Source organism: Anomaloglossus baeobatrachus, chromosome 4, assembly GCF_048569485.1.
Source record: "Anomaloglossus baeobatrachus isolate aAnoBae1 chromosome 4, aAnoBae1.hap1, whole genome shotgun sequence".
In the NCBI taxonomy this organism is placed as follows: Eukaryota; Metazoa; Chordata; class Amphibia; order Anura; family Aromobatidae; genus Anomaloglossus; species Anomaloglossus baeobatrachus.
The window spans coordinates 510,833,070-510,854,702 of record NC_134356.1 but is presented as its reverse complement, the minus strand read 5'-3'; the positions used below and the strand labels follow the sequence as shown (position 1 = coordinate 510,854,702).

The window sequence follows — 21,633 nt, the reverse complement described above, 5'->3', positions numbered from 1 at the left end:
TAGTGTCACGGTATTTCTCCCTTGTATATAGTAGTATTCGGTTACTACGTGGTCTAATTATGGTGTGGCAGTATTACTCTTATGTATGTATTTGTATTTGATCACTAAGTGTTGGTAATATGTTATCTGGTAATATTGTTGCAGTATTTCTCCCTTGTATGTGATTGTATTCAGTCACTATGTGGTGGTAATATGTTGTCTGGTCATGGTGTGGCAGTATTTCTCCCTTGTATGTGGCTGTATTCGGTCACTATGTGGAGATAATATGTTGTCTGTTCACGGTGTGGTGGTATTTCTCTTTGGTATGTGGTATTATTTTGTCGCTGTGGTATGGTCATGGTGTGGCGATATTTCTCCCTGTGGTTGTAGTTGTATATCAAACAAATTCACTGCACTCAATAGTTGTGATGCAAATTGAAGAATTTAACAAAGAAAAGCGACTGTGTAGTAATCCGACGTTTAGACCCGCCTGGGTCTTAGGGTTACTTTGCACACTGCGACATCGCAAACCGATGCTGCGATGTCGAGCACGATAGTCCCCGCCCCCGTCGCAGCAGCGATATCTTGTGATAGCTGCCGTAGCGAATATTATAAGCTACGGCAGCTTCACATGCACTCACCTGTCCTGCGACGTCGCTCTGGCCGGCGACCCGCCTCCTTATTAAGGGGGCGGGTCGTGTGGCGTCACAGCGACGTCACACGGCAGGCGGCCAATAGGAGCAGAGGGGCGGAGATGAGCGGGATGTAAACATCCCGCCCACCTTCTTCCTTCTCATTGCAGCCGGGACGCAGGTAGATGTTCCTCGCTCCTGCGGCTTCACACACAGCGATGTGTACTGCTGCAGGAACGAGGAACAACATCATACCTGTCGCTGCACCGGCATTATGGAAATGTCAGACCCTACACCGATGATACGATAACGACGCTTTTGCGCTCATTAATCGTATCAAAAAGGATTTACACACTACGATATCGATTGCGACGCCGGATGTGCGTCACTTTCGATTTGACCCCACCGACATCGCAGCTGTGATGTCGTAGTGTGCAAAGCCGCCCTTAATCAAAAGTCTTTTTTAAAGAAATACAAAACGTGCAATCAAAATCAAAATGAATATGTACAATAGTTACAATATATACAGAAATTTGCAAGATCAAGTCATTTATAAATCGAGAGGTTGGTATGTATGAATAGTTAGATCAACTACCGTAACAATATATAGTAGAAAGGCATAAAAAATATACTATTCATTAATCTGAATTATAAGCTCCAATAGGAAACGGTTATGAGCCAAATAATATTGAAATATTAATAGAAGGAGGCCAATAAATGTTTGAAAGGGTAAATCGCCAGATAAACAAACAAATAGGAGTAATGTAAACGATGGTGCAGTACATCTGCAAAGTTACCTGTACAGTAGGTGACTGGAGGGTGACAGATGAGGTGCACTGCAGCACTGGTGCATAGAAGAAGATGCCTAATAAGATAGAACACGGTAAGCAGGTATCGCATATTAAGGTTGTGGTAAAACAAAAGCTAGATATTAGAGTATATAGTTACCTTGACAATAATGTACAGGGTATTCAAGCGCATCAGCGCTGTTGCTGGTTGTATTTTGTATAAGACTCTGTCAAGGAGGGGGAGGTATATAACCATACCTGGGACCACTATCAGCCAATGGTATGCTCCATTCGTGTGGACGTAGCAGATGGATTGCAGATGATGTAAGCGTCATAGTTGTAGACGTGGCAACTAGAGCGGTCTAATGCAGAGCATGCGCAGAAGAGCTGTAGTGTGGGAAGTAGAACGCACGGCGCATGCATAGAAAGGACGCACTCGCGTGTGAGGGATGTATGTTAGGCTCCAGGCGCATGGGCGGAAAAAGTGCGTAAATTGCTAAGGAAATGAAGCGTAAGTCTGCGTAGTTTACGTAGTGGTAGTAGCGCATGCGTAGTAGAATATAAAGAGAACTGAGAGTGGTGAGAGTGGTCCCCAGGTATAGTTATATACCTCCCCCTCCTTGACAGAGCCTAAGGATACAAAATACAACCAGCAACAGCGCTGATGTGCTTGCATACCCTGTAGATTATCGTCAAGGTAACTATATACTCTAATATCTAGCTTTTGTTTTACCTCAACCTTAATATGCGATACCTGCTTACCGTGTTCTATCTTATTAGGCATCTTCTTCTATGCACCAGTGCTGCAGTGCACCTCATCTCTCACCCGCCAGTCCTACTGTACAGGTAACTTTGCCGCTGTACTGCACCATCGTTTACATTACTCCTATTTGTTTGTTTATCTGGCGATTTACCCTTTTAAACATTTATTGGCCTCCTTCTATTAATATTTCAATATTATTTGGCTCATAACTGTTTCCTATTGAAGCTCATAATTCAAATTAATGTATAGTAAATTTTTATGCCTTTCTACTATATATTGTTAGTTGATCTAACTATTCATACATACCTACCTCTCGATTTATATATGACTTGATGACTTGATCTTGCAAATTTCTGTATATTTTGTATATATTGTAACTATTGTACATATTCATTTTGATTTTGATTGCACGTTTTCTATTTCTTTTACATAGCGACTTTTGATTAAGACCCAGGCGGGTCGAAACGTCGGATGACTACACAGTCACTTTTCTTTCTTAAATATATTCTTCAATTTGCATCACAACTATTGAGTGCAGTGAATTAGTTTGATATATGACTTTATGGTCTCTGACCCAATCTTCACTTACACCATAATCATTATTGTCTGTGTGCAGACCAATTCTCCAAATATAATATTTTTATTGTGGTTGTAGTTGGTCACTATGTGATGGTAATATGTGGTCTGGTCACGGTGTGGCGGTATTTCTCCCCTGTATGTGGTATTATTGATCTTGGTATAGTCGATTGTGTTGTGTATGGAGGTCACTTTTTCTCTCTGATATCAATATGGGGAAGATTCTTTATGTCCAATAGAGATTATATAATTGAACATTTAATGCCTTCCTGTCCTGTGATTATTTCACTGTAGCAAATATGCACTTACAGAAGTTCTCCACTGAAAACAAGTAATCACCTTTCCTAAGGCTGCGTGCACACATTGAGTATTTGGTCAGTATTTTACAGCAGTATTTGTAGCCAAAACCAGGAGTGAAACAATCAGAGGAAAAGTATAATAGAAACACGGATACCATTTCTGCATTTTTCACCCACTCCTAGTTTTGGCTACAAATACTGAGGTAACATACTCACCAAATACTCAACGTGTGAATGTGATCTAAGGATAAGTGATAACTTATTCATCAGTGGGGGTCTGATCACTGGGACCTGTACTGATCGGCAAAATGTGCAACTTTTATCCCCATTGAAGCTCATGTCCGACTCGATACCTGATCCATTCATTCCCTCAGTGGCTGCGAGCGCTGATCTTGGCTTTTTCTGACTGCCCCAAAGAGGATGAATGGAGCTGCGGTCACACATTCCACCTGCCGCTGCATTTTATAATTGGGAAAAAAGTGCCCTGTCAGGGATAAAAGTTCCCCATTCTTCCGATCGGTGCACTAGTCTGTTTCCACCAATCAATATGTTATCACCTACTGAACCTATAGATCCGTGATAACTTGTTTTCAGCGAAGAACCTCTTTACTGCAAACTACTGTAATTGTACAATCAGTTATGGCGCAAAGTAGATGTGCAGGAGCCGCCTTAGTTTTACAGTCAATGCTCCACTCTAACGGGGATAGCGGCTAATAGGCACAGCTGTAGGGTGGGCTCCTAGGAGTCAATTCCCTTGGTGGGCCCCAGACACCCCAGTCTGACCCTGATTATTGTACACAGTGTTGTCACAGTACAATGATAATTAGCACTGTGCAGTCATAGGAAATGGTTATTGCACACAGTGATATCACAGTACGTGGATATCAAACAGTGAATTTATAGCACAGGGCAAAAGCACACAGTGATGTCACAGTATTCAAACAATTAGCAATGTGATTTGTAAAGCAGGAAAAATAAGCAGAGTTATCTCACAGCATCAGCATAGGGATATTAATGCAAGTATGATGCACATAGTGATGTCATAGCTAAAAACGATAGTACTATGAAGTCATATGGAAAGGGTAACTGCACACAGTGATATTGAGGGATTGGGGCAATGAATATTAAATAATGAAACCAAATGGAAGGATTTATGCTTACAGTGATGTTACTGTGTAAAAATGGCACAGTGATGGTATAGGATCTAGTGACATCACAGCTAATGACTAGGGACCACACCACACATTATAATGCTATGCGCACCCCAATACATACAGTTCTATAAATAATATTGCACTTGTTTAATATCCGACCACACATCCTGTGGGACACAACCAAGTCTTTACATTTAGGTAGGTTTACCTTGTATTTTTAATCACCAGAATTGGGAACAGTGGTGACATTCTCAAACCTCTCCATTAATAATGTTTCCACCATTCCTGTAATCCTTTTTAAAAGGCCTCTGTCAGCCAGAATGACTGTTCAAACCAAGCAAAGGTGCTCAGTGCACCAAGGCGGGGTCAATCATTTAAGGGCATCTTCTGACTAGCTTGCTTTCATTCCATCTTCACCCTTCTGTCTTTGATTGACAGCTCTGGCTTCATAGAGCCAGAGAGGGGTGGAGATAGATGGAAAACAAGCAGGTGGGAAGATGCACTTAAATATTTGGCCACGCCATGATGCAATAACGCCTACTTAGCTTAAACAGTCATTCTGTGTGGACAGAGACCCTTTGTTTAGTTATACAAAATAGACAGTGGAGAAAACCTCCCAAATTGTATCCTAAGAGCAGCCTTATAAATCCGCACACACTGACATTTATTACACCAATGCCTATATGCCATAGAACTAAGATTGTATAATGTGTCAAAAGTATCTTTCCTCACATATGAAAAGTTGAAAGAACACATCCCAGATTGATGTGGGCTGAGGCTGGGGCTCTCATAACCCTTTGGAACTGCAGTAATATTCCATTAATCTTGTGCTTGGCTCTCCAGAATTTAGCTGAAACATTCAATGTTAAGATCTATCAAATGGGAAAAGCTATAAAGAGCTTCAGATGATCTCAGCAGAACATTAGATCAACTAAGTGTCAGAAAAAACAATCTGCAGGTTTTTGGATTAGTTCTGTTTTCTTCCACTATAAAAACTGGCATGCCAATAAGTGACATCTGTAATCTGTTACCGGCTTCTTCTAGTGTGTTCGGATGGGCTCACATACCTCTTGGTGCTGTCACAGTGAGCGTCTGGCACAGTGGTTCCATTCCGGTCTTGACACAGTATGTGCCGATGCTGTAAACCCATTCCTTGTCCGGTACAGCGATTAGAACACTGAAAGGAAAGCCATATTTCTGTAAGAACACAGACTCACGTTCCCTGCTCTGATTTTACTGCAGCATTTATAAATCTACCATTTGGATGGATATTGGAAGGGGAAATGTAAGCCAAACAAGCCATTTCTGTGACACGAGGTTAGAAAGATCTGAGAGTCTTCCCATCTGAACTCCAAAAATGAACCAATAGTGAAAAGTACGGCGCGAAAGAACTACATGAACAGTGTTGTGCAGAAGTTTTAGGCAGGCTGGAAATTATGCTGCAAATTAAGAATGCTTTCAAACACAAGAGTGTTAGGGGCCCTTTGCACACTACAACATCGCAAGCCGATGCTGTGATGCCGTGCGCGATAGTCCCCGCCCCCGTCGCAGCTGCGATATCATGGTGATGGCTGCCGTAGCGAACATTATCGCTACGGCAGCTTCACATGCCACTCACCTGCCCTGCGACGTCGCTCTGGCCGGCGAACAGCCTCCTTATTAAGGGGGCGGGTTGTGCGGCATCATAGCAATGTCACACGGCAGGCGGCCAATAGAAGCGGAGGGGCGGAGATGAGCGGGACGTAAACATCCCGCCCACCTCCTTCCTTCCGCATAGCCGGCCGGGGTGCAGGTAGGAGATGTTCCTCGCTCTTGCGGCTTCACACACAGTGATGTGTGCTGCCGCAGGAACGAGGAACAACATCGTAACATTGGTCTTTTCCAATTCATGGAAATGACCGATGCTACACCGATGATACGATTACGACGCTTTTGCGCTCATTAATGGTATCATAAAGTCTTTACACACTATGATGTCAACAGCGACACCGGATGTGCGTCACTTTCGATTTGACCCCACCGACATCGCACCTGCAATGTTGTAGTGTGCAAAGAGCCCCTTAGTGTAAGGCTACCACCAGTGGAAGCTGGAGCCCTGCAGGAAAAGACACTACACAGAGCTGAATCAGCATGGAGTTGGACACACAGTGTGTGCTGGAGCACTGCTCTTTGTCAGCCAGAACACAGAGGCCACGGGGCGTGCGGGGGATGGTCAGGCAGGCCAGGTCATACACAGTACAGTAAGAAAGAAGACTGGAGGAACGAGCAAAAGCGGGGTCGAGATCAGGTCGAGGTCAGTACCAGAGGAAGCAACCGAGTGGGGAGGTTGGAGAAGGGGGAACGACTGGAGCTATTGTTGGAAGAAAGGAGGTGGGATGGAACACAGACAGGGCACAGGGGAAGGACGGATCAGGAAACACTTACAGGGACCAGCAATCACAGGCAAAGCAGTGCTAAGCTTATAGCCGGCGCTGGTTCACCGGAGATGTCAGTATTTAAAGCATCCAAGCTCCAGAAGTGAGGCCCGAGAGAAGGCTCCGCCCCCTAGCCATGTGGACGGGGAGGTGGAACCATGACAGTTAGGGCTCATTCAGATGTCTAACATTTTTCTCATATATAAAAAAAATTACTGATTTCATCATCAGTGTGTTAGATCAGATTTTCATCGGTATTTGGTCATGGTCAGATTTGACCATCAGAGTTTCAGTAATTTTAATTGATGTCTCTCAAGCTACTCCTATCAAACTATTACTGTGAAACGTGCATGGAAGCCACACAGATAGCATTTGAGCCCTGTTCAATTTTTTTTACAGACTTAAAGGGTTGGTTCATTACTCAGCACAAGTGGCCACATCGCTGTAAGGCGGGGTTTGCACACTAAGACATCGCAGGCCGATGCTGCGATGCCGAGTGCGATAGTCTCCGCCCCCGTCGCAGCAGCGATATGTGGTGATAGCTGGCGTAGCGAAAGTTATCGCTACGCCAGCTTCACACACACACTCACCTGCCGTGCGACGTCCCTGTGGCCGGCGACCCGCCTCCTTGTTAAGGGGGCGGGTCGTGCGGCGTCACTGCGACGTCACACGGCAGCCGGCCAATCAGAGCGGAGGGGCGGAGATGAGCAGGATGTAAACATCCTGCCCACCTCCTTCCTTCCGCATATCCTACGGAAGCCGCAGTGAGGCCGGTAGGAGACGTTCCTCGCTCCTGCGACTTCACACACAGCGATGTGTGCTGCCGCAGGAGCGAGGAACAACATCGGACCGTCGCGTCAGCGTAATCATGGATTACGCCGACGCTGCACCGATGATATGATTACGACGCTTTTGCGCTCGTTAATCGTATCATCCAGGCTTTACACACTGCGATATCGCATGCGATGCCGGAAGTGCGTCATTTTCAATTTGACCCCACCGACATCGCACCTGCGATGTCGCAGTGTGCAAAGTGCCCCTAAGACTCATAGGGAAGGCCTTTCTTAAATACCTTGTGTAGCACATTCTGCCTCTGAGCAGCGCTATTGCGGACCGCTCATCCCCGTCAAGTGACCCCCAAACTCTGTGACCTCTGAGATCCGGTGATGTCATGTCAACTTCCAGTTGACCCAACATCACTGCGGCTGGCCCATGTCTCCCTGAGTGACTGGGCGGTGGACGGATTTTCACCACTCGTCACAGCCCAGCATTGCTCCTGCTTGCGATGCTCTGCAGCAAAGGAGAGAGAGCACGAGGTGCTGGGCTGTGATGAGTGGTGAAACGCTGCCCAAAGTCAAGTCACTCAGGAAGACTGGGGCCGGCCTCAGTGATGTCAGGTCAACTGGAATTTGACATGATATCACTGGATCTCAGAGGACACGAAGCCTGCAAGGGGGGGGATCACTTCAAGGGGATGAGAGGCCGCTCAGAAGTAAAATGTACTACACAAGGTATTTGGAAAAAGACTTCCCTATGAGTATTACAGCGATGTGGCCACTAATGCTGACTAGTGAACCACCCCTTTAAAAGGGTATTCCCATCTCCAAGATCCTATCCTAATAAGTAAAAAAAGGATAAAAACAGATTAAACAGCACAAATGTGTGGAGCAATAACAACCTTATATATAATAAATATAAAGGCACAAAGAGGAGAGGTACTGTAGTAACCAAGGAGGCAGCAATAGACCAGATCTAAAATATTCCCAAAATATTATCACATAAGTACAGTATCTGGTTGTTACAATTGCTGTAATATAACTGACAAAATGGCATAGCATATATCAAGGGTAGGAAAATATCTCAAAAAAGAACCAAAGATAAAGTGTAAAGGAACAAAATCAAGAAACTGCAGTTCTGCCTGAACAGACATAATAGTGACAGGGTAATTAATCCCTTTAAACATTACAGTCTATCAATCTAGTATGCAAGATACACAAAAAGCACACTTAAACAGGTTCAATAGAAGACATACCCATTTAATAAAGTGTCAGAAGTGCAGGCAGGTCAGTGACACAGAGGAACAGAGAACCCCTGAGGGAACAATAACCCCAACGTACGATTCACAATATTTACATAACTTCAGGGTGGATATTCCCATCTACAAGATCCTATACCAATATGTAGTAAGGGTAATAATATTAATAATAATAATATTAGCAAATACTTTACATTAGAAATGTAGTATAATTCTCCTGATTAGCTATGTTGCTTACCTAATCTACAGGGCATTACAGTAGCTTGGGTGTTATGATTCAGGGACTGAGTAGGATCAAAAAATGCGGAAACCCAAAAAGTAAACAGAGTGGCTGGAACCTTAATGGACTGCAGACCTAATCCTGACACACAACTAGAAGTAGCCGTGGGACGAGCATATGATGACCTAGTCATCTTGATGTCGCGGGCGGGGCGGGCGCTGCGCTCACCACGCTCGGGTCCGGCGCTGCTGCTGCTCAGTGGCTCGAGCAGTGGGCCGGATCCGGGGACTCGAGCGGTGCTCCTCGCCCGTGAGTGAAAGGGGGTAGTTTGGTTTGGGGATGTGGTCCGTGACGCCACCCACGGTTTGTGATGAGGTTGGGGCACCACCGCTGCTGGTGACGGGGATCCCGGGAGCGATGGCAGGGAGCAGCTGGGATGTTGTTTTCCCCCTCCGTGGGTAGGGGTTGGTTGTCCCGGGGCCCAGTAAGGTGTGACGGGGAGGTACGGTTGGTGAGGTGCAGGGTCGCGGGGGCGGCGCGGTGCCGGATGGCACGGTGGTACTCACTCAGCCAAGAACGAATGCAGAGTCTCTGGTAAAACAAACGGCTGGATGGACGGGTCCCGCAGCCGGCTGCTGTGGTTTCTCCCGGACGGTTGGTGGTGGCTGCCTTTCCCTGCACCTTTTGTGTAACTTTGGTCCCGATGGCTTCGCACCGGTAACCCGCTCCCCAGCGTGGATATAAGCCGGAGGAGCCCTTTTGCCCGCAGGCTCTGGCCCTGGGAATTCTAGCTGTGGCGGTAGCTGTATTTCCCTGTTGCTGTTTGGACGGTTGCCTTCAGTCGGGTCTTGGCTGTTTGGAAACCCCTGGGGTTCCAGTCACTAACGGATTTGACCTGTTTAACTGTGACTCCAAGCCTGGTCGGGGTCCGCAGGCCCTGCCGGTTTGTGCTGGCTTCACTTCGCTCCCCGGTTCGGTAACGGCGGGCCACCGCCCGTCCCCGGTCCTACTGTTCCGCATTGATCTGCCTCTCCTGCAGACGGCCACCACCACCTGCCAACTTTGCTCTTGACGCCCGGGCCACGTACCCAGACACAGTCAGTTTGCTCCTCTACTACCACTTCACTCCTCTCTCTTTCACCTCTCTAACTCAACTGCCTTCCTTTCTCGCCTCCAGGACTGAACTCCTCGGTGGGTGGGGCCAACCACCTGGCTCCACCCCACCTGGTGTGGACATCAGCCCTTGGAGGGAGGCAACAAGAATTTGGTGTCTGGCTGATGTGCCTATCTCGGGGTGTGGGGTGTGTTGTTGCAGTACCTGTGACGACCTGGCTAGTCCAGGGTGCCACATTGACACAGCCGGAGAACTATATATTCTTACAGATAGAAATATAAGAAAAGCTAATCTGCCTCGGAGCAATCCCCAAAGATATAGATAGCCCCCCACATGTAAAGACTACGGTGATATAGGAAAACACAATACAAAGCTAGAAAATAGATTCAGAAAAGATATGGCCCATACTATCTTGATAGGAAAGGATAGGAAAGAGCACTGTCTGCAGCCGTAAAAACCCTAAAAAATCTCAGCACACCTGACATGGAAAAACCCTGAGACCACACGGCCTCTCCCCCACTATATCAGTACTCTGATGTTACTGGGATCCAAAAACACTAATATAGATGAGGGACTGAATTCAATACCAAGCATGACAAAACACAATACATTGCAGAATCATGGAGCTAAATATACAGATACTCACAGCAGGGAGTGATCCAATTCCACCAGGAACTCCACACAGGCAAAATAGGAATCAAGCAATAGTATCAAAACAGAAAAAACAACAATAAAGTGGAAACAATAAGCAGAGGTACAAAGACCAACTTATCTTGAGAGGAGTTCTGGTAGAGAGCAGGGCTGGTTTCAGAATATCCTTAACACACAGGAAATCAATTGAGCACTGGCAAGTAACAGGAGAAAACTACTCAGTTATATTGTCCCAATCTGAAAGGTCTGATTGCCAATCCTCCACAGGTGTGTGGCTCTCATTCCACAAGTCAAATGCACCACCAGCACTGACCACAAGAAGGAGCCCCAAACTGGAAAATGTATTCACAACACTTGGTATCAATGATTATGACAGTTAGTTAGTGGTCATAACCTGCACATGAGGTAAGCAACATACCGTAGCTCATCAGTAGAACAATGCTACATTTCTAATTGAAGGTATTTTCTAATATTATTATAGGGGATAGGATCTTGGAGATGCGAATAACACTTTAAAAACTTGCACTGGCGAATTTCATGCATGACTCATATCAACTTCTGCACATTTTGGTGCAAACTACTCTGTCCATATACAGACATGTGAACCTCCCAACAGACTGTGATAGGTACGTGTTCTATCCGTGAAAAACATGGACAGAATTTGTATGTTAAAAACTGACATCTGATTGAGGTACCACTGTCACAATCCCACATTTCCACTCACTCAACACAATTGTTTGTAGCCTGCGCAAGGCGAGCAAGATGAGATCCTCCACCATGACTACCGCCCCGGGCATATGTACACAACCTCCCTGCTGAGTTTCTTCAAATACTGTGTAAGGCCCCCTTCACACGTCCGTGATACACGTGCGTGTTTGGTCCGTTTCCGTATATACCGGAGACACGGCCAAACGTGCACCAATGTTAATCTATGATTGTGGTCACACGTCCGTTATTTCATTATGTCCGTGTGTGCGTGTCCGTGATCCGTATGTGTTTGCGTTTGGCACGGATGCATGTCCGTTATCTGCACGGAGCACGCACACGTGGACACAATGAAAGTCTATGGGTATGTGCACACACGTTAGTAAACACGTATGCATCTACCTATAGTCCGTGTCCGTTTGGTGTTTTTATTTCTAGTGATGTCGGCTATTCTTTCTATTTCTGTGTATGTCGGTCAATCTCCCTGAGTCCGTCGGTCAGTCTCTCTGTCTCTCTGTCGGTCTCTCTGTCTGTCTGTCCCTCTCTCACAGTCTGTCGGTCAGTTTCCCCCCCTCTCTCATACTTACCGTTCCCCGATCTCCGGCGCGGCTCTGCACGGCATTCACACCGCTGCGGCGGCTTTTACTATTTTGAACAAGCCGGCCGCTCATTAAACAATCTCCTATTCCCTGCTTTCCCCGCCCACCGGCGCCTATGATTGGTTACAGTGAGACACGCCCCCACGCTGAGTGACAGGTGTCACACTGCACCCAATCACAGCAGCCGGTGGGCGTGTCTATACTGTGCAGTAAAATAAATAAATAAATAATTAAAAAAAATGGCGTGCGGTCCCCCCCAATTTTAATGCCAGCCAGATAAAGCCATACGGCTGAAGGCTGGTATTCTCAGGATGGGGAGCTCCACGTTATGGGGAGCCCCCCAGCCTAACAATATCAGCCAGCAGACGCCCAGAATTGCCGCATACATTATATGCGACAATTCTGGGGCTGTACCCGGCTCTTCCCGATTTACCCTGGTGCGTTGGCAAATCGGGGGTAATAAGGAGTTATTGGCAGCCCATAGCTGCCAATAAGTCCTAGATTAATCATGTCAGGCGTCTATGAGACACCTTCCATGATTAATCTGTAAGTTACAGTAAAAAAACACACACACCCGAAAAATCCTTTATTAGAAATAAAAAACACAAACAAATTCCCTCATTACCAATTTATTAACCCCGACAAACCCTCCATGTCCGGCGTAATCCACGGACCTCCAGCGTCGCATCCAGCTCTGCTGCATGGAGCTGACAGGAGCAGCAGAAGACACCGCCGCTCCTGACAGCTCCACGCAGCTAATGAAGACAGCCGTGCGATCAGCTGCTGTCAGTCAGGTAACTCGCGGCCACCGCTGGATCCAGTGGTGGCCGCGGGTAACCTCAGTGACAGCAGCTGATCGCGCTACTCATCTTATTAGCTGTGTGGAGGTGACCGGAGCGGCGGTGTCTTCTGCTGCTCCTGTCAGCTCCATGCAGCAGAGCTGGACGCGACGCTGGAGGACCGTGGAGTACGCCGGACATGGAGGGTTTGTCGGGGTTAATAAATTGGTAATGAGGGAATTTGTTTGTGTTTTTTATTTCTAATAAAGGATTTTTTCGGGTGTGTGTGTTTTTTTACTGTAACTTACAGATTAATCATGGAAGGTGTCTCATAGACGCCTGACATGATTAATCTAGGACTTATTGGCAGCTATGGGCTGCCATTAACTCCTTATTACCCCGATTTGCCAACGCACCAGGGCAAATCGGGAAGAGCCGGGTACAGCCCCAGAACTGTCGCATATAATGTATGCGGCAATTCTGGGCGGCTGCTGACTGATATTGTTAGGCTGGGGGGCTCCCCATAACGTGGAGCTCCCCATCCTGAGAATACCAGCCTTCAGCCGTATGGCTTTATCTGGCTGGCATTAAAATTGGGAGGGACCGCACGCCATTTTTTTTTTAATTATTTATTTATTTATTTTACTGCACAGTATAGACACGCCCACCGGCTGCTGTGATTGGGTGCAGTGTGACACCTGTCACTCAGTGTGGGGGCGTGTCTCACTGCAACCAATCATAGGCGCCGGTGGGCGGGGAAAGCAGGGAATAGGAGATTGTTTAATGAGCGGCCGGCTTTTTCAAAATAGTAAAAGCCGCCGCAGCAGTGTGAATGCCGTGCAGGGCCGCGCGGGGGATCGAGGAACGGTGAGTATGAGAGAGGGGGGGAAACTTCAGTTACTCGGGGGATTAGCGGTCACCGGTGAATCCTTCACAGGTGACCGCTAATCAGTACACGGCACAGACAGAGCCACGGTATGAGGATGAAGTCGGGTGAAGTTCACCCGAGTTCATTCTCATCGCCCAACTCTGTCTGCTGTCAGCCGACGTTTATAAACGACATTGTGCATCACACACACGGACATTCCACGTACACATACACGTTAATTCCACACGCACACACGGACGTTCTGCACACAAACACGGCTAGCATACGCAATTCACACAGGTGCCACACGGACCATAAAAACGGACACAAAAACGGGACACGGACCCGAAAAACGGCCCGTAACACACGTGCGTGTTTTTCACGGACGTGTGAAGGGGGCCTAAAAGTGTACCCAGGAGAACTATTAACACTTCTGTTTTTGAAAGCTTCTTAGTTTGCAACATTTTTGCCCTACAGCTTTTGCACAGTACTGCATATATGTGTTGATATCCATGATAATGTTTCACATCATAAGCACTTACGAAAATAGCTACCCTACAGTAGTATCTATAATAGTAATTAATTGGTACTTTGCAGACCTAAAGAGAAACTGTCGAGGGGAGGAAAAAACAAAAACGAAAAACGGAAAATCACCAGGGGGGGGGTGAACGGTTAATAAACTGAAAAATAGGTCAAACACTGTCGTTTCAAAAAACAAATAAATCAGTAGTACAAATGATTATAAGAAAGTTTATAGTAATTTTTATCAAAAAATGTAGCTTCTTTTCCCACAAATGAGCCCCCCCCTCCCTTCCCATGCCTCTGGAACTTTCCATCCTCTTTGAGCTTGGTCCAAATTGGTCAAAGCTAGACAAACTGACTGCGCAGTGAGGTGTGAGTTTATATCTTCTATTATATCACTCCAGTGCTGGATTCACAGTCACACAGCTCAATACTACTGTGTAATGCTGGTGCAAAATGCAGGATTTAAGCCATATAATGGGCAGAAATAGTGTTATTCTTCCTGTACATTCATGCATAATTCGTACATTTCCATGTTGAAGAACCCAGGATGATGCAGATCTATGATCAGGAGATGCCCCAGAATTTATATGTTATTGTATTTCTTGTTTTATAAGATGCACCAGATTATAGGACACACTTCAAATTCAGAGATAAAAAAGGTTAAAAGAAAATAAGAATTAAAAAATGGGGGTCCATCTTATACTCTGTGGTGTCTTACTGAAGGAGGCGCAGTAGTGGTGGTGGAGTAGGTTCACAGGAGGCAGGGTGCTGCAGTGGGGGCTGTGCTGGTGGCTGTGCTGGATGAGGGCGCTGTGCTGGCTGTGTGGAGCAGGGTGGTGCGGTGGGTGTCACAGATGCTCTGTCGGTGGTGTGGGCTTCAAAGAAATGGCGCCCGGAGTCGACGAGTGTGCAGATTGAGCACTCGGCTTAATTACAAGCCGAGAGTGCATCTGCACATGTGCCAACTCCAGTTGCCATTTTCTTTAAGTCTGCTGCTGGGAGATCAATAGGCCGGAGGTAGCATGTGCGCAGATGAGATCTTGAGCCGAAAGCTACATCTGCGCGTGCTCTGACTCCGGGCGCCATTATTTGAAACCCACACCGCCAACAGAGCATTTCACCCGCCGCACTGCCCTGCTCCACACAGCCCCCACTGCGACCAGCACAGCGACCCGCAGCCAGCACAGCGCCCATTTTCCACCTCCCGGTAAGCCACATTTACATTATAAGACGCACCCCTCATTTTCCTCCCAAATTTTTGGAGGAAAAGTACATTTTATAATTTGAAAAATACAGTAAGTATTAACTACAGCAGAGAAGACAGGAGAGCTCCTCTTAGTAGATTGAGTGCCTTTAATTTTATACCTTATGAGGCCTAAGTAACATGTAACTTTTGACATCTACAATCTCTACAGACATGGAAACAAATTGGCTCTGCTCTCTGGTAAGGTAAAACACTAGCTTCCCAGTGGTGAGATTTTTAATTAAAAAGCAAAATCTATATTTCCAGCTTCTTGCCAGTTGAAAGTGTTAAATTCTGCAATTTGGCCGACAACACAGTTTTATTCCACTGATGAATTTTCTCACAAAGACTAATGTTTCAGTGGAGTTTTAATAATTGTTATTGGTTTTCTCCACACATCTGCGGTGCTTCTGCTCGGAGCTTAGGGCTGTGTATTTTAATTATGTCCAATCATCCTCCGACAAGAGGTGCATGACAGAAGCCAAGTGCTCTTACTCATTACACTATCTATGCCAAGGGGGTTTAACACGGTTACACACTCATGTTTGTTTTGGTTCAGATCCCTTTAGAAAATGACTATAATAAAAAAAATTCTAAAATCAAACTTTTATAGAGAACATTTCCACATACACAACAAGCTGAATTGCATAGTGTCTACATACTTTCAGCTCCAGCTTTATGTTCTTCTATAAGAGCCACTTTCTACAAGGTGTGAATAAGCAATATTACTGGGTTTTTTCATTAGGGCAGCGATATGAACAAAGGTGATAGATTTTAATATACATTCATTGTGCACAGAGGAAAACCTGCAAGATTATCAGCTAGTAAGGTGCCACGTATGAGTGAAAAAAGTGTCATATTTTGGATACAAACAGGTGATGGCCCCAAACTGATGGGTTTATGAGAACCCTCAAACTTGCCCCCGCAAGGGTCATTCTCTCACAACTTCCATATTTGAGGTTCCTTTATACTGAGATCTTGAGGATTTTTCTGGTGATACCTTCAACACCGGCATGGAATGGTTTTATGGACTATCATTGAGTCATTGCCTTACTTTGAGAGCATCAGACACCAGTGTCCGGATGAGGTTGCTATCTCTGAAATCCTCATAGATTATAAGGAATTGCTTTCATATTTACCTGCCCCCATGTTTGGGGAATCCAATCCGCACAAGTATCAATAGAACATGGCTTCCGTGAGGCTGGTCGATCACTAAATCCACAAGAATTTAAAGGCAGCACCTTCACACGACCATCCGACATGATCTGCTGGCACCCAACTAGTCTTTGCTGGTATCCAGTGCCACAGGAGGCCGAGCATTCAGACCAGGAACCTGTAGCCCATCTAGAAATGTATCATATATGTTAAATACTCTATGAAAGAAATAATACAGATTGTCACATCTTTCATTTCCCCATTCCCAGATGTGTCTTACCTGGCAGGGCAGTCTTGTATGTTACACGGTTGAGAACTGTCCATCAATGGTTCAAGATGGTCACACAAAGAGAAGTTCACTCTGTGTCCTTCCCTGTTCATACAATGTTGTGTCTGTAACTGAGATCCCATGTTCCCACAAGGCGCTGAGCAAGGAGCCCATTCCCCATATTCCAGCCTGTAGACTGTGTCAAACAATAAGATATATTAAAAAATAAGTCATTGCATCAAAATTAAAAGGAGATTGACACTAGGTCATTTAATTTATGGATAACATTTATCATGTTACCTGTATGTGGGAAGCTGCACTCTATAAAACATGCAAACCTGGAGGTGGGCAGCAATACTGTACATAGTAGACTTCATCTTACTGCCCACATCCAATAGACGTACACTGCCAAAAATGATGCACGAGAGAGCACACTGTGACTCCACTGGCATCATTATAGTCAATGACCTCATCAGCACATGCATCTTAATCTAATTTTGCAGAGGTTTGGACGCAAGTCCCTTGGTAGCCACTGAATGTAGGGCCACGCGTGATGTAGTATATTTTGTTACACTGTTTCTTTAGGTTGTCCGCCATCCTAGTGCAGACCCCCATCACAAGGACATGACATCACCTCCTGATGCCGTATTAAGGTCCGCACACAGGCAACTACCATCCAGTAAGCCTAACATCAGCGGTGTGCAAAGTTTTTGAGGGCATTTTAAGGGATGACATGCAAAAATAAATTGCAGAGAATAATATAATAACTGACAGACAGCATGGATTCATGAAAGATAAGTCATGTCTAACCAACCTGTTGGGGTTCTATGAGGAGGTAAGTGCAAATCTGGATATTGGTAATGGGCTTTACAAAGGTATTTGATTCTGTGCCACATAATAGCCTTATACTGAAGTTAAAGAAGCAAGGACTAGGGGAACTATACAGTGCCTTGCGAAAGTATTTGGCCCCCTTGAATTTTTCAACATTTTCCCACATTTCAGGCTTCAAACATAAAGCTAAAAAATTTAAATTTTATGGTGAAGAATCAACAACAAGTGGGACACAATTATGAAGTTGAACGACATTTTTTGGTTATTTTAAACTTTTATAAAAAATAATAAACTGAAAATTGGGGCGAGCAATATTATTCGTCCCCTTTACTTTCAGTGCAGCAAACTCACTCCAGAAGTTCATTGAGAATCTCTGAATGATCCAATGTTGTCCTAAATGACTGATGATCATACATACAGTGTGTCCACCCATATCCTGTCTACTGCCATTAATTTGAGAACGGCAGCAGCTATAGGAATAGAAGTGGTGTCTAAGTATGGTAAAGCAGCCATGCGCTACGCAATGAAACCACCTTTAGTGACCACCTGGTGGAAAACAACAGAGTTAGTATTTTTTTCTCGAACATGGAACGAGATAGAGAAAAAAAGTTAATTAAAAAATTGCAGGGCATCATCAATTCATACGAATCGACACCTTGCATACAGAAATGCTATGATATGAAACCCATGACACCCCCCAAAACATTGAATGCTGGTCACTCATATGGTGCTCATTTAACTTTGATGCTCAAAGTGGCCACCGTCAGCTGCATTGCACATCTGGACTCTGGACAGCATACTGTATCTTGTTGCACATTGTGCCATATGGTAGCTGACACGTTTGCACAAGCATCTGTGATACGTCGTCGTAGGTCCTGCAATGTTGGTGGAGGGATCGCATACACCTGCTGTTTGATGTGACCTCAGAGAAAGAAGTCCAATGGGGTCAGGTCAGGTGAGCGTGGAGGCCAGTCCACGCAGCCACCATACCCAATGACTTGTAGGAAGGTCTCCATGAGGTATCGCTTCACGTCTGCAGCCTTGTGAGTTTTACAAATTCTAATCATAGCACTTCTGTATACTAGGTCTCTATTTGTATTGAATTGATAATGTCCTACTATTTTTTAGTTGCCTTTTTTTCTCTATCTCATTCCGTTTTTGAGATAAAAATGATAACTCCGCTGTTTTCCACCAGGTGGCACTATAGGTGGTTTCATTGCGTAGCGCATGGCTACTTTACTATACCTAGACACCACTTCTATTCCTATAGCTGCCGCCGTTCTCAAGTTAATGGCGGTGGACAGGATATCGGAGGACACACTGTATAAGCCACTTGTGTGTAATCAAGTCTCCGTATAAATGCACCTGCTCTGTGATAGTCTCAGTGTTCTGTTTAAAGCACAGAGAGCATCATGAAGACCAAGGAATACAACAGGCAGGTCCGTGATACTGTTGTGAAGTTTAAAGCCGGACTTGGTTACAAAAAGATTTCCACAACTTCAAACATCCCAAGAAGCACCGTGCAAGCGATCATATTGAAATGGAAGGAAAATCATACCACTGCAAATCAACCAAGATCCGGCCATCCCTCAAAAATTTAATCTCAAACAAGGAGAAGACTGATCAGAGATGCAGCCAAGAGGCCCATGATCACTCTGGATGAACTGCAGAGATCTACAGCTGAGATGGGAGAGTCTGTCCATAGGACAACAATCAGTCGAACACTGCACACATCTGGCCTTTATGGAAGAGTGGCAAGAAGAAAGCCATTTCTCAAAGATATCCATAAAAAGTGTCATTTAAAGTTTGCCACAAGCCACTTGGGAGAAACACCAAACATGTGGAAAAAGGTGCATTGGTCAGATGAAACCAAAATCAAACTTTTTGGGCACAATGCCAAACGATATGTGTGGCATAAAAGCAACAAAACTCATCACCCTGAACACACCATCCCCACTGTCAAACATGGTGGTGGCAGCATCATGGTTTGGGCCTGCTTTTCTTCAGCAGGGACAGGGAAGATGGTTAAAATTAATGGGAAGATGGATGGAGCCAAATACAGGGCCATTCTTGAAGAAAACTTGTTAGAGTCAGCAAAAGACCTGAGACTGGGATGGAGATGTGTCTTTCAACAAGGCAATGATCCAAACATAAAGCAAAATCTACAATGGAATGGTTTACAAATAAACGTATCCAGGTGTTAGAATGGCCAAGTCAAAGTCCAGACCTGAATCCAATAGAGAATCTGTGGAAAGAGCTGAAAACTGCTGTTCACAAATGCTCTCTATCCAACCTCACTCAGCTCCAGCTGTTTGAAAACGAAGAATAGGCAAGAATTTCAGTCTCTCGATGTGCAAAACTGATAGAGACATACCCCAAGCGACTTTCAGCTGTAATCGCAGCAAAAGGTGGCGCTACAAAGTAATAACTTAAAGGGGCCGAATAATATTGCATGCCCCAATTTTCAGTTTATTATTTTTTATAAAAGTTTAAAATAAGCAATAAATTTCATTCAACTTCACAATTGTGTCCCACTTGTTGATTCTTCACCATAAAATTTAATTTTTTTATCTTTATGTTTGAAGCCTAAAATGTGGGAGAAGGTTGAAAAATTCAAGGGGGCCAAATAAGTCTGCAAGGCACTGTAAGTAGATGGGTAAGGAATCGGCTAAAATATAGAAAACAAAGAGTTGTCATAAATGGTACATTCTCTAAATGGGGTATAGTCAGGAGTGGGGACTGCAGGGATCTGTGCTAGAGCCGATTGTTTTTAATCTCTTTATTAAAGACCTTGTGGATGGATTGAGAGTAAAGTGTCAGCCTTTCCTGACGACACCAAACTATGTAGGATATTAAAAACTGACCTTGACGGCACAATATTACAAAACGATCTGGATAAGATGTCTGAATGGGCAGACACTTGGCAAATGAGATTTAATGTTGATAAATGTAGAATAAGGCACCTAGGATAGAGTAATCCTATACATTAAATGGAAGTAAACTCGGACATACAGAACAGAAGAAAGACTTGGATATTTTGATTACAAATAAGCTGAGAAGCAGCACTCAATGTCAAGCAGGAACTGCAAAAGCAAACAAGATTTTAGGGTGTATAAAAAGAGAGATTAGATCTTGTGATCCCAACATAATGTTAAGTCAATTGTAAGACCACATCTGGAATATGGGATCCAGTTTTGAGCTCCACATTTTAAAAAGGATATTCAGAAGTTTGAGTCAGTTCAAAGGTGGGTAGCTAGATTATTACAAGGAATGGAAGCCTCCCATATGATGACAGGTTGAAAAAGTTGGGTTTGTTGAGCTGAGAAAAAAGACGTCTCAGAAGATGTGCGGTCAATACAAAAGACTGGCACATGATCTATTCTTCCAAAGACGATACTAAGGCGGGCTTTGCACACTACGACATAGCAGGTGCGATGTCGGTGGGGTGAAATCGAAAGTGACGCATATCCGGCGTCGCAGTCGATATCATAGTGTGCAAATCCTTTTTGATACGATTAACGAGCGCAAAAGCGTTGTTATCGTATCATCGGTGTAGGGTCCGACATTTCCATAATGCCGGTGCAGCGACAGGTACGATGTAGTTCCTCGTTCCTGCGGCAGCACACATCGCTGTGTGTGAAGCCGCAGGAGCGAGGAACATCTCCTACTTGCGTCCCGGCTGCAATGCGGAAGGAAGGAGGTGGGCGGGATGTTTACATCCTGCTCATCTCCGCCCCTCCACTGCTATTGGCCGCCTGCCATATGATGTCTCTGTGATGCCGCACGACCCGCCCCCTTAGGAAGGAGGCGGGTCGCCGGCCAGAGCAACGTCGCACGGCAGGTGAGTGCATGTTAAGCCGGCGTAGCGATAATGTTTGCTACGCCAGCAATCACAAGATATCACTGCTACGACGGGGCGGGGACTATCGCGCTCGACATCGCAGCATCGGCTTGCGATGTCGCAGCGTGCAAAGTACCCCTAAGGACCAGGGGGCACTAATTATGGATGGAAGAAAGGTGAGTCTGGCAGGAAAG

General features: G+C 45.2%; 1 protein-coding gene across 1 annotated transcript in view; it reads right to left on the bottom strand.

Moving 5' to 3' along the window:
* ADAMTSL3 (ADAMTS like 3) overlaps positions 1–21,633 on the bottom strand; it is a 725,891-nt gene that overhangs the window by 10,044 nt on the left and 694,214 nt on the right. The window contains exons 27-29 of the mRNA XM_075345857.1: positions 16,780–16,963; positions 16,484–16,688; positions 5,259–5,368 (exon numbers count right to left, since the gene is read on the bottom strand). Coding sequence (XP_075201972.1) covers positions 5,259–5,368; positions 16,484–16,688; positions 16,780–16,963 — 499 coding nt within the window. The remainder of the gene's footprint in view (positions 1–5,258; positions 5,369–16,483; positions 16,689–16,779; positions 16,964–21,633) is intronic.